This window comes from Dasypus novemcinctus, chromosome 14 (genome assembly GCF_030445035.2).
Source record: "Dasypus novemcinctus isolate mDasNov1 chromosome 14, mDasNov1.1.hap2, whole genome shotgun sequence".
In the NCBI taxonomy this organism is placed as follows: Eukaryota; Metazoa; Chordata; class Mammalia; order Cingulata; family Dasypodidae; genus Dasypus; species Dasypus novemcinctus.
Genome location: NC_080686.1, coordinates 33,365,384 through 33,378,627, shown reverse-complemented (window position 1 = coordinate 33,378,627; position 13,244 = coordinate 33,365,384). Strand labels below are relative to the sequence as shown.

Genomic DNA, 13,244 nt, shown 5'->3' with positions numbered 1-13,244 from the left:
AACACATTTTTTAAAAATTATCATCATGATCAAGTGAGTTTTATTGTAGGCATGTGGTTCAACACAAGAAAAACAACCAGTGTACTACATCACATTAATAAATCGAAGAAGAAAATTGTATGATCATCTCAATTGATGCAGAAAAGGCATTTGGAAAAATCCAGCATCCTTTGCTGATAAAAACACTCCAAAAGATAGAAATTGAAGGAAACTCTTGCAACAAGAAAGAGGAATATATGAAAAACCCACAACTGATATTATAATCAATGGTGAAAGAAAGACATTGTATTCATTCAAAAAAGATCTAATACCAATCTAGCTCAAACTCGTCCAAAAAAATGAACAGGAGGGAACGCCACTAAACGCATTCTCCGAAGCTAACATCACCCTAATACCAAAGCCAGATGAAGGTACTACGAAAAAAGAAAATTACATACCAATTTCTCTAGTGAATATACATACAAAAATCCTCAACAGAATACTTGCTAACTGAATCCATAAGCACATTATAAGAATTATACACCACGTTCAAGTAGGTTTTATCCCAGGCTTGCAAGGGTGGTTCAACACAAGAATATCAGTCAGTATAATACATCACATTAATAAATCAAAGAAGAAAAACCACATGACCCTCTCTATTGATGCAGAAAAGGCATTTGACAAAATATAGCATTCTTTCTTGATAAAAAAACACTTCAAAAGATAGGAACAGAAGAAAACTTCCTCAATGTGGTAAAGAGTATATATGAAAAACCCATAGCTAACATTGTACTCAATGTTTCCCGTTGAGACTAGGAACAAGATAAGGATGCCCACTGTCACTACTGTTGTTCAATATAGTGTTAGAATTTCTAGCTAAAGTAGTCAGGCAAGAAAAAGAAATAAAAGGCATCAAAATTTGAAAGGAAGAAACAAAACTTTCGTCATTCATAAATGATATGATCCTATACCTAGATAGTCCTGGAAAATCTACAACAAAGCTACTAGAGCTAATAAAAAGATTCAGCAGAGTGGCAAGATACAAGATTAATACATAAAAATAGTAGTGTTTCTATACACTAGAAATGAGCAATCTGAGGAGAAAGTCAGGAAAAAATTCCATTTAAATTAGCAACTAAAAGAATCAAACATTTAGAAATACACTTAACGAAGGGAAAAAACTGACCTATATTCAGAAAATTACAATGCATTGCTAAAAGAAATCAAAGAAGACCTAAATAAATGGGAGAACAGTCCATGTTCACAGATTGGGAGACTAAAAATTGTGACGATATCAATTCTATCCAAATTGATATACAGATTCTATGCAATTCCAATAAAAATTCCAACAGCCTTTTTCACAGAATTGCCAATTATCAAATTTATGTGGAAGATTAAGCGGCCCAAAACAGTCAGAAACTTCTTAAAAAGAAAAAAAAAAGTTGAAAGCTTCTCACTTTCGGACTTTAATCATATTATCTAGCTACAGGGGTAAAAACAGCATGGTACTGGCATAAAGATAGACATACAGACCAATGGAACTGAACTGATGGTTCAGAAACGGACCCTCGCATCTATGGTCAAGTGATTTTTTACAAAGTTGTCAAGCCCAGCTGGGGCAGAACAGTCTATTCAACAAATGATGCTGAGAGAACTGGATAGCCATATCCACAGGAAAGAAAGAGGACCCCTACCTCAAACCTTACACAAAAATTAACTGAAAATAGATCAAAGACCTAAATATAAAAGATAGAACAATTAAACTCCTAGAAAAAAATGTAGGGAAACATCTTCAAAACCTGGTGGTAGGTGGTGGTTTCTTACACCTTACACCAAAAGCACAAGCAATGAAAGGAAAAATGGATAAATAGGACCTTCTCAAACTTAAACACCTTTGTGCTTTAAAGGATTTTGTCAAAAAGGTAAAAAAAGCAGCCCATTCAATGGGAGGAACTATTTGGAAACCACATATCCAATAAGGGTTTGAATTCAATGCTATACAAAGAGATCATACAATTCAACAATAAAAGAGCAAGCAATCCAATTTAAAAATGGGTAACAGATTTAAATAGATATTTCTCCAAAGAGGAAATAAAAATGACAAAGAAGCACATGAAAAAAAATGTTCAATATCACTAGCTATTAGGGAAATGCAAATCAAAACTATGAGATAACTCACCCCTTATAGAATGGCCATTATTTAAAAAAAAAAAAAACAGAAACAAGTGCTGGCAAAGATGTGGAAAATTAGGAACTCTCCTTCACTGACAATAAGAATGTAGAACGGTGCAGCCTCTGTGGAAGACAGTTTGACAGTTCATCAGGAAACTAAATATAGAACTATCGCATGATCCAGGAATCCCTGTACTAGGAACACATCCAGAAGAACTGAAAACAGCAATGCAAAAAGACACTTGCCCACCAATGTTCATAACAGTGTTATTCGCAATAGCCAAAAGATAGAAACAACTCCAGTGTCCATCAAATGATGAATGGATAAACAAAATGTGGACTACCATGCCACTGTAAAAAGAAATGAAATTGGGACACATATGATAACATGGATGAATCTTGAGAGACATTATGCCGAGTACAATAAGCCAGACACAAAAGGACAAATATTGAATGGTCTCACTAATATGAACCAAATATGAAAAACGAACACATGGAGCTAAAACCTAGCGTATAGGTTACCAGAAAACAGGATGAAGGCTGAGAAGGGGTAATGATGCTTAGTGTACATAGAATTTTTAATTAGTTTGACTGTAAAAGTATGGAAATGGATAGAGTAGATGAACACAATAGAGTTAGGATAACTAACATGACTGGTTTATAGATGGGATTGTGGCTAAAAGGGGAAATTTAGGGATGGAAATGTCAACTGAAAGAAAGCTAGAGAATAATCTAGGGACTGAATAACATAGTGAACCTGGAGGTGGATAAAGATTGTGGTTAAAAGTACAAATACAAGAATATTTGCACATAAACTAGAACAAATGTACGTCACTATTACAAGGTGGTAAGAATATGGTATTTCATGGGAAAATAAAATTAATGTAACTTATGGACTATAGTTAAAAGCAATATTGTAACATTCTGGCATCAATGTCAAAGAAGGTACATCTACACTAAGGGTCAGTAATAGGGGGATATGGGAATTTTTCTTTTCGACTAAGGAAAACATTCAAAAATTTACTGGAGTGATGGCTGCACAATTCTGTGGTGAGAGTGACAACCACTGAGTGTACACTTTAGATAGACTGTACAAGGCATGGGGCTGTATTGAACAGTGAACCACGTGGTGGAAGATGGCTTGTGGTTAAGAGTGCAAATATGGGAAGTGGACTTGGCCCAATGGATAGGGCGTCCACCTGCCACATGGGAGGTCTGCAGTTCAAACCCCGGGCCTCCTTGACCCGTGTGCAGATGGCCCATGCGCAGTGCTGATGCACGCAAGGAATGCCGTGCCACTCAGGGGTGTCCCCCACATAGGGGAGCCCCACGTGCAAGGAGTGCACCCTGTAAGGAGAGCTGCCCAGCACAAAAGAAAGTGCAGCCTGCCCAAGAATGGCACCGCACACACGGAGAGCTGACACAACAAGATGACGCAACAAAAAGAAACACAGATTCCCAGTGCCTCTGATAAGGATAGAAGCGGTCACAGCAGAACACAAAGCGAATTGGACACAGAGAGCAGACAACTGGGGGGGTAGGGGTAGGGGAGAGAAATAAATAATTTTTTAAATTAATTAAATAAAGAGTGCAAATATAAGAGTGTTCTCTCATGAACTGTAACAAATGGATAATACTAGTACATAACTTCCATAAGAAGTTATGGAGGTGGCAGACTTGGCCCAGTGGTTAGGGCGTCCGTCTACCACACGGGAGATCCACGGTTCAAACCCCAGGCCTCCTTGACCCGTGTGGAGCTGGCCCATGCACAGTGCTGATGTGCTCAAGGAGAGCCATGCCACGCAGGGGTGTCCCCGCATAGGGGAGCCCCATGCACAAGGAGTGCGCCCTATAAGGAGAGCCACCCAGTGCGAAAGAAAGTGCAACCTGCCAAGGAATGGTGCCGCACACAGGGAGAGCTGACACAACAAGATGACGCAACAAAAAGAAACACAGATTCCCATGCTGCTCACAACAACAGAAGCAGACAAAGAAGACGCAGCAAACAGACACAGAGAACAGACAATCCGATAGGGGGAGAGAAGGGGAGAGAAATAAATAAATAAATAAATCTTTAAAAAAAAAAAAAGAAGTTATGGAAAAAATATGCCAAATGTACACAATGGACCACAAATTAGTGGTAATAGTTTGATGACATTTTTTCCTAATCTGTAGCAAATGTTCCACAACAATGTAGAGTATCAGATGAGGGGTGATGTATGGGAATTCTGCACATTAAGTATGATTGTTCTGCGAGCTTACAACCTCTCTAATAAAAATTGAAGACTTTTAAAAACTCAACAAAAAAATCATCTGGAGCCTATATAAATTTTATATGCAATGTCTGACTTTCAATCTTAAATTACTAGTCATGCTAAGAGATACTGAAAACCAAGTAAATTTGCCTTTCTTTTATAACATAATTTATAACACAATGTCTTGCAGTACCTTAAGGTCATCACTTGAAACAACAGTGAAACTAGTTCTATGATGTGAAAATTTTCTATTACTAGAATGGCAAATAAGAGAAATTTATGATATTTCTAAATATGCAAGAGTTATTTTATCCTTTTCCAAATATTACTACCTAATTTTCATTATTACTCATATAGAATACTCATTACATATCTATTTACTTACCAGCACTTTTACTCCATTCTTTTAAACATTTTCATCTTATTGAGAACATACAATTTATGGTTTCAAAACTGACTTCCAATACCAACACCTAAAGTACATTCTTTTCAGCTTCCCTAAAGCCTATACATTTTTTTCTCAATGTACAGTTTCTCTTATGTATTTATAACCTTCATAATTTTAGTATTTAAAGAGACAAAGTATACGAAAACATGTTGAAATGTAATGGCATTATCATTACTGTTGATTAATATAAGGAAAGCCTGAGTGTTTTTTAAAATACTTTCATCTAATGACCATGAATCTGTTGCTTTTTAATAGGACAGAGTAATAAATTAACTTCTATGCAAGCTATTAAAGGAGCCCAACTTCAAAATCTGTTACAAAACAGTATGTTCTCTTCTACTAATAATTGACTTTTTCTCCTTACTTTTAGAATATATATTGATTCTAATAGAATGAAATCTTTTAAGGTAATAATGAAAAGGTCACATGAAATTAGATATACAGAGAATCACAGCATGCTCAGAATGTACTAGGACCTACTTTCTTTAACCATAAAATAAATTTTTGAACTACATGATTCTTAAGGTTGCTTTTAATTCTGTCTATAATTCCATACTTAAACACATGAGTGCTGCCTTATTGCAGTAAAAATTTCATTTAGTGAAATCATTGTATAGAAACTTTAAAAAATAAGTGCTCTATCAGAACTGCATTAACACAATAGATTTGGAATACATAAAAAATAGATTCACAAGACATAAAAAATGTGTTTTTCCTTCTCCCAAAGAGTGAGTATATATCAGTAAAGTAAATTACATTAATTAAACTTAACATTCTATTTATTAATCTGGAAAATTCTGACAGTAGAAAAACAGCTCTTCTAAGCACCTATATAAATAACAAGTAACCTTTGTGCTATATTCAAAGAGGAGACCTTTGTACATCTGACTACACAGAAACAGGATGGTAGCTTCCAACTGTTTGGATAAAAGAAAAATATTGTTAATGATCAAAAGTGTACACTCACCGTGTAAAAACTCCTCCTTGCAAGCAATGAAGTAGAAATAAATAATGTTGACTTTCTTGGCCTGCTTTCTTTAAATCACCTTTGAACCAAGAATAACTAAAACATTGAACCACAAGTGTTCCAAACAACATAAAGCTTACTGTTACAGCACCAAAAACATATTGTCCTTCATGGAAAAACCTGACAGACACCCAGAGGTCCACAGTTAAATCAATTATATAGATTATAATGCCAAGAACTAACATCATAAAATTCCACTTGGTATATTTCATTATGAATCACAATAGCTCTTGGTTATCTTTCTTCCCTCATATAAGAATTTTTAAATGCCAGAGAAATTATTAGTGCATCCTCTGATATAGCACCAAATTTTAATTTCTACTCATTAAATCTATTTAGGTGAATAAATATTATGAAATTGGATCAGTACAACCAAAATTACTAATTTTAACTATCTATTCTTAATCCCTAACTCAAATCCGATGTTACAAGGCTTTATTCAATCTTCTGTTTTATAATGATCTTCATTACAGATGACAAAACCTAAAATGAAACATATATATAAAGTTACTAAATTATATGTTACTGAAAATATTGAGCAACTTTTAAGAAACCTGTACCATGACTTTATCAAAGCCTTCTTTTTTATAAAATATTATCACTAAATATAGTGCTTATAATAGCTCTGGGAAAGTAAAGTCTTGGAAATATATTTACCAGTTGACAACTTCCTCTCAGACTATTTATCCTTTAAAATTATAAGCTACTCACAAAGATATTTATCACAGGACAATTCACACACAAAAAAATGGAAACAAACTAAATGTGTTAACATAAGAAATGGTAAATAGTACATTCACAAAATGGAATATTATAAAGCTACTAAAAACACATTCAATAAAGGTACAGTAGCTGTGAAAATTGTTACTATGTTTTAACATAAAAATTCCATCTAGGAATTCCCAGAAAAATATTAATATTGACAAATGTGCACAAAACTACACACTCTTTGTAAAACCATTCTATAAGAGCAAAAAATTGAAAACTACCCAAATGACATCTCAAGAGGTCTAGTTCAACAAATTGTTATGTCTACACTAAGGGATACACCATGCAACTTTAGAAAAAATTAAGTATCTTTATATGAATGACTTTAGAAGATCTCCAAGACAAATGAAGTAAATAGAACAAGAGCCAGAAGGATAAATTTTGTATGTAGCATTATGGTTTTTAATTATATATGGAGAGGGAATGGTACAATGTTAATTTCAACAGTTTACTCAATATACTTCTATATTGTATGAATTTTTTTAAGGAGACACCTAGTCGTACTATTTTTTAAATTTCTTAACATTAAAAACAATAGAAAATGATACATATGAAGCATTCTGATGACTGAAGGATGTTATTAAGCTAAATGTTGTATACAAATTGTTCCCCATTTAATTCTTACATCAACCTTAGGAGGTGATTACTCCTCTTATGATCCCTATTTTATAGATGTGGGCTGAATCCAGCCTGCAAACAAGATTTGTTAGACTCAACTGTGTTTTCTGTCTTCCTAATTAATTGCCAATCCTTCACATAAAAATCCAGATTTTTAACTGCTATCAAAAAATTAGAAGATCTGATACCTTTGACAGCATTCCCTCTTGAGCAATGGCTGCCTCATCTAGCTGGGGCAAGTTCTTTCCAGGTCACCACAGTAGTCACCCAGCCCACTTCACTCACTCAACAGCTGGTCTCAATGCTAATGTAGCTACCACTAGCTGTGTATCCTTAAGGTTGCTATTTTACTTCCTGGTGCCTTGTTTTCTTTACATGAAATATGGAGATAATAATGGTATATACCTCATAGAGTTGTTGTGAAGGTTAAATAAGATAATACAAATAAACACCCAGAAATGTACTGGCACAGAGTTGGGGCTCAATGAATGTGAGTTATCATTATTACCCTGTCTGCCTGACCCCTGTAAGCATCTGAGTTTATAATCTCTGACTTCACTTTATTTAATGTTAAGTGAAAATGTACTACAGAATAATCTCAAAGCTTAAACAATATAAAAGAAAAATGAATGGGGTGAACATAAAAAAAAGTTAACAGTGGTTTACCTGGGGAATGAATGGTATTACAAATGAAATTTTTCTTCTTCATTCTTTTCTATATTTTCTATGAAGAACATTCATTAAATTAAAAATCAGGTGGGTGGAGGAGAGAGTTATTAAAAACACACACAGATGGGAGCAGATGTAGCTCCCACGTATGAAGTCATGGATTCAATACCTGGTACCACGTAAAAAAATAAAATAAAATAAAATACAAACTAGTACTTAATAGTGTTCTTGTCATTTTTATCTCATGTATTTTTTATTTAAAAGTCTTCAGAAAAATATGAAAAGGTATTTCCCTGTTCTTAAAGAATAGAAAGAAAGTTCATATTCACTACTTTTCCTGCCAAGAATGCTGTGGTCAATAAGATAGAAAAAAGAAGTTAAAAACCTGAGTTCTTTCATTCTACTAGGCCTGAATTTCCCTGCAGTAGGTTTCTTATCTTAATTTTTTTTTTAAAGATTTATTTATTTATTTAATTCCCCCCCCCCCCCCGCCCGCCCCCAGTTGTCTGTTCTCTGTGTCTTTTTGCTGCGTCTTGTTTCTTTGTCCACTTCTGTGTCGTCAGCGGCACGGGAAGTGTGGGCAGCGCCATTCCTGGGCAGGCTGCACTTTCTTTCGCGCTGGGCGGCTCTCCCTACAGGAGGCACATTGCGCGCGTGGGGCTCCCCTACACGGGGGACACCCCTGCATGGCAGGGCACTCCTTGCGCGCATCAGCCAGCTCCACACGGGTCAAGGAGGCCCAGGGTTTGAACCACGGACCTCCCATGTGGTAGACAGACGCCCTAACCACTGGGCCAAGTCCGTTTCCCGGTTTCTTATCTTAAAATGAAAGACATCATGCCCACCATAAGCAAGAAAAGATGAGATTTAATCAAAAGGTTATGTTTAATTGAATTAAGTATTTATTTAGAATGTACCCTGTGCTATTTTAGGCTCTTAGGATATGTCTAGTGACAGAAGAGACAAAAATTCTGCCCTAGCAGAGGAAGGCAGTCAATTAATCAAAAATAATAAGTAAATTAAATACTAGAAGGTGGTAAGTGCTATGAAAAAAACATAGAATATGGTAAGAGATCAAGAATAGGAGTAGAGGTGAGTATATCGGGGTTGCAATTTTAATTAGAATGGTCAGGACAGGCTTCACTGAGAAGGTGGCATCTGAGTGATAGTAAAATAGCCATTGCAGATGTCAAATGGAAAAGCTTGCCAGCTAGAAGGAACAACCAATTTTAAAGTCTAAAGTATGGATTTCAAATACGTTCTCTAGAAACAAAAGTTCCACAGAACATTGGCAGAGATTCCTCAGTATGCTGTACATTTAATTTATATCCAAGTCCTCATCTATCACCATTCTAAAAAGTGTAATTCCTTAAGCTTTACCATCTAAGAGGGAAAAAACATTGCATATATAGTGGGGAAGTAATAATTAACAGTGGCTACCATTGCTAAGTGTTTACTACCTATTAAGTGCTTTGCAGACGTTATTCATTTAATCTTTACGAATTCCTATGAGAAGGGTTATTATTGGCCCCATTTTACAGATAAGAAAACTGAGGCTTAGAGATGACACGTTTTTAGGTCTATGGGCCTCCAATGCCTGGATTTGTAACCACAACAATATACTATACATCTGTGAAGGGAGAACGGAAAATCTTAATAGTTGTCTGAATTTGGCACTTGGGCAAAGCTGTCTACAGATGTGAGAAATAAACTACAGTGAATTGTTTTTTCTGTAGAAAAATAAAAGGGAGGGGGGAATGTAGTGAGAATTGCAAAAGTAATAATACTAGACCTTTAGATAATAAGCAAAAAATCTTTATTTTCCCCTCTTTTCAGCAAAACTTTATCATCAGAAAACATGTTCAGAAGAGTAAAACTCTTGACTATAATGCAAGTTAAAATTTCACATACACTGATTTTGAATGTAGATAATTTTCTTGAAATTACAGTCTATAATAACCTAATTACTCAATATGTGTTTTCCTTAATCTTTCTATCCATAAAGAGAACTTCTTTTACCTGGCATGGATTAGGGAAACAGTAGCAGTTTTAAATCAAGTTTTACAAGACTGGCAGAATAATTTCTAATAAACTTAGAAACTGCAATACTGGCAGAATATCAGAATCACTAGGCTAATCTGATATGGCAACCTCTACATTTCTAATTTAGTCAGGTAGAATATAATGCCGCCTGGAATGAAATCTACATAGCAAGTTAATCAACATAGCAGCTCTCATAAAGAGGGCCAGCAGCAATTCCAGGAACCACAAAGTTGTAAAACTTGTAGGAAGGATAGTTCATCTCCATCTCTACAAGTGGTCACTGCTCTAGCACCACCTTAGGAGAAATACCACCTATAAAATTTGGCTTCAAAATAGGGGAGTTCTGACATATTAATTTAATAGGTCCATTTCAATCCAATTTCATTTGGAGTCAAACCCTCTCTGTTGTATTTGGCTGCTGGTCAAAACACATAACCTTTGCCCACTGTACATGATCCCTTTGAAATAAGGTAAATAAGAAGTAAAAACTAGCAAACTTTTACTTATCAACCAAATTTAAAACAACACATAACGTGTAGACTTACATATCAAATACAAAAAAGCCTTCTTTAACTCAGTCCTTTCTGGAAAATCTTCATCCTGTGAATCTTTTATTTCTTCTTTACTGAAAACAAGTACAATTAAAGGGCATGTAAACCTTTAAGATCAAATACTAAAATGAAACTGAAATCACCTATTAGTCACATGTGGCACTGTCTAATCTAGTGATGACAAAGTCTATATCATTGTCACTACAGTAACACCCCTTTATAACTATAGCATTGGGGGAAAGACTAACATGGAACCTTTTACAGTTTAAGTTACAAGCTTTTCTGTATTTATCAATAACATCTTAAGAAAATAAAATCTGCCTCACAGCATATCCAAGTGGATAACAAGCCATGTTTAAAAGAAAGAGACTCTTGAATTTGAAATACTCTGAAGAGCAGAATTTACAAATTACCATTAACTTAGCCCTGCCTACTTTTTCAACCTTCTCATACCCTATGCCCCAAGAACATGTGATTGTTGGTTTCTATTCCAAAAACAAGCACTATATTTCTTCTATTTCAAAGCCTTGGCTCAAGGTATTTAATGTTTATAATGTCCTTCTACTTCCATCTACTTGATGGGTTCTTTTAATCCTTTAAGAATCGGCTCAAAACTTAGCACCTTTAAGCTTTCCCAGATCTTCCCAATCAATAGACTCTTCCCTTCCTCCTTACTTTCTCATCACTTTAGCTATACTTCTCTTCTAGGATTTACCCATCTAGCCTATAAAATGTCATGTATGTCTCCCCCATGGTTAAGAGCCTCTAGAAAAGAAAAACTATCTTATCCATCTTTAACAGCCCCAGATGTCTACCATAATATTTTGCATGTTGTAGGTAGACAATAAATGATTGTTAAATATAACTGAATGGAAGGTTAAGGATCTTTGGTCTTATATCCTGGAAACAAATTAAGCTTCAACTCACATTGCTAAAACATATTCACAAAGACTCAGTTTTGTATTTCTAGCCCCAATCTTTCTTCTGAGCCAAACTGTATATCCAATAGCCTACAGGTTTCTTTATTGGGATATCCCATAATCACCTTAATTTCAACTTATCTAAACCAGGCTGGCCATCTATCCTCGCTTCCTGCTCTTCTGCTAGTGTCTCCTTGTATAATCCTATGCAAGTCACTTAACTTTTTAATATTTTATTGGGCCCATTTATTTGTCAAATTAGGAGCTTAGTAATAAATGAAAAAAGATGAAAAGCACAAAGGAAATTTTTTTTTAAATCTAAGGGATAAGGGAAAAGAGATGTCCAAGAGCCTCAGGAAAAAGCACTATAATTCAGAAATAACTGGTCTACTCCCCTCTCCCAGAGACTGACTACCCAGCATAGAGTTCTTGACAAGGGAGGATGGAAGTAGCTTCCAACCTGAATGACCTTTTTTTTTCAGCCTGAATGACCATTAATTGAGGGCTACAAATAAATTGTTTTGTAGGTTGTAAATGCATGGGGATAAATAAATAAATAAATGCGAATTGCTTGCCTTCCTATATGGAACAGGGATAATTTACAATTATTTCAGAAGTTTTTGAAACCCATTTCCATTAAAAACATATCTTTGAGACACAAGGCAAAGACACAAGTTTCTTTCAACAGGTCTTGCATACTAAACTGCTGATTTGTAAAATAAATAAAATTTATAAATTAGCAGATATTTTCTTCAGAAATATCTGCAAAAAAAAGAAATGTTAAGATGCCTGTTCCCACATTTTAGAACTACAAGCATTCGATCTGTCCATTTCTCATTCATTTATTTTAAAAATAAACCAAGAATGGCTGGGATAACGAATATGTTCTCCATCTCTCTTGGGACAGTGATTACTCAGTTCCATAAAATTGCCATAAATAGATGGAACAGATCATTTAAGATGCGTGAATTTTCTTTCAGGTAAATTATAATTGAATTATTTTTAAAATAGGGAGTGGTAATTAATACTGGGGGCAAAAGTTACTCAGAAAATTAGAAAAGGTTTCGTTAGGAGAAAATAAATCCTTTCTAACTGGGCATAAAACTCCATAAAGCAGACCTCCTTTTGGGCAGATTCGCAGCTCCCCGAGTGAACCTCCCCCAGCTGGGGAAGTGTCGGTGCCCTGCAGCTAGAACAAGGCTCTAAGACTCAGACCCGCTGGGTTCACACAGCTCTGTAGCGCGGGCAATTCTGCAATTCTCCGGGTTTTTTATTCGTAAAACGGAAATAATAGTACCTACTTCTTAGAGTTGTGAGAATTAATGAGGTGCTTGCAGAAAGCTCCAAGCCCAGCAGTAAGCACTAAGAAAACATTAGCTATACCTATTATAAAAGGTAAATAAACTACTCCCCTAATCCCCATTGCCTAAAAAGCCTGAAGAACAAACCTTCCCGGGATTTTAGTGTTCAATAACTAACCCCAAACCTGCCTGAAATCCCTTACACGATTTCCCAGGTTAAAATATCTCTCGTCCACTCGGATGAAACCGCCTGCTATACACACACCCCCGTGAAGGACGCAGATCCTGTGCCAAGGGGCAGCGCGCCGCGCGTCCCAACCCTGCCTCGCCTCACGCCACTCGCCCTCGAACTCCCTCGCGTGGCCGCCAGCAGCGCGGGCGCGGCGTCACATGACTGGGGCCCTGCCGCTCGCGCGACGGCACGTGACTAGGCCCCGCTCCAGCCCGGAGACGGATGCTCTGGGGGCGCGGCGTGTGCGGCGTCACGCGACCG

The 13,244-nt window shown here is 36.0% G+C and overlaps 1 protein-coding gene across 1 annotated transcript in view; it reads right to left on the bottom strand.

The window, feature by feature from the left end:
* Nucleotides 1-10,640, bottom strand: part of XKR9 (XK related 9) — a 45,451-nt gene extending 34,811 nt beyond the window's left edge. The window contains exons 1-2 of the mRNA XM_004449638.5: nucleotides 10,525-10,640; nucleotides 5,822-6,364 (exon numbers count right to left, since the gene is read on the bottom strand). Coding sequence (XP_004449695.1) covers nucleotides 5,822-6,093 — 272 coding nt within the window. The 5' untranslated portion in view covers nucleotides 6,094-6,364; nucleotides 10,525-10,640. The remainder of the gene's footprint in view (nucleotides 1-5,821; nucleotides 6,365-10,524) is intronic.
* Nucleotides 10,641-13,244: the final 2,604 nt, after the last annotated feature.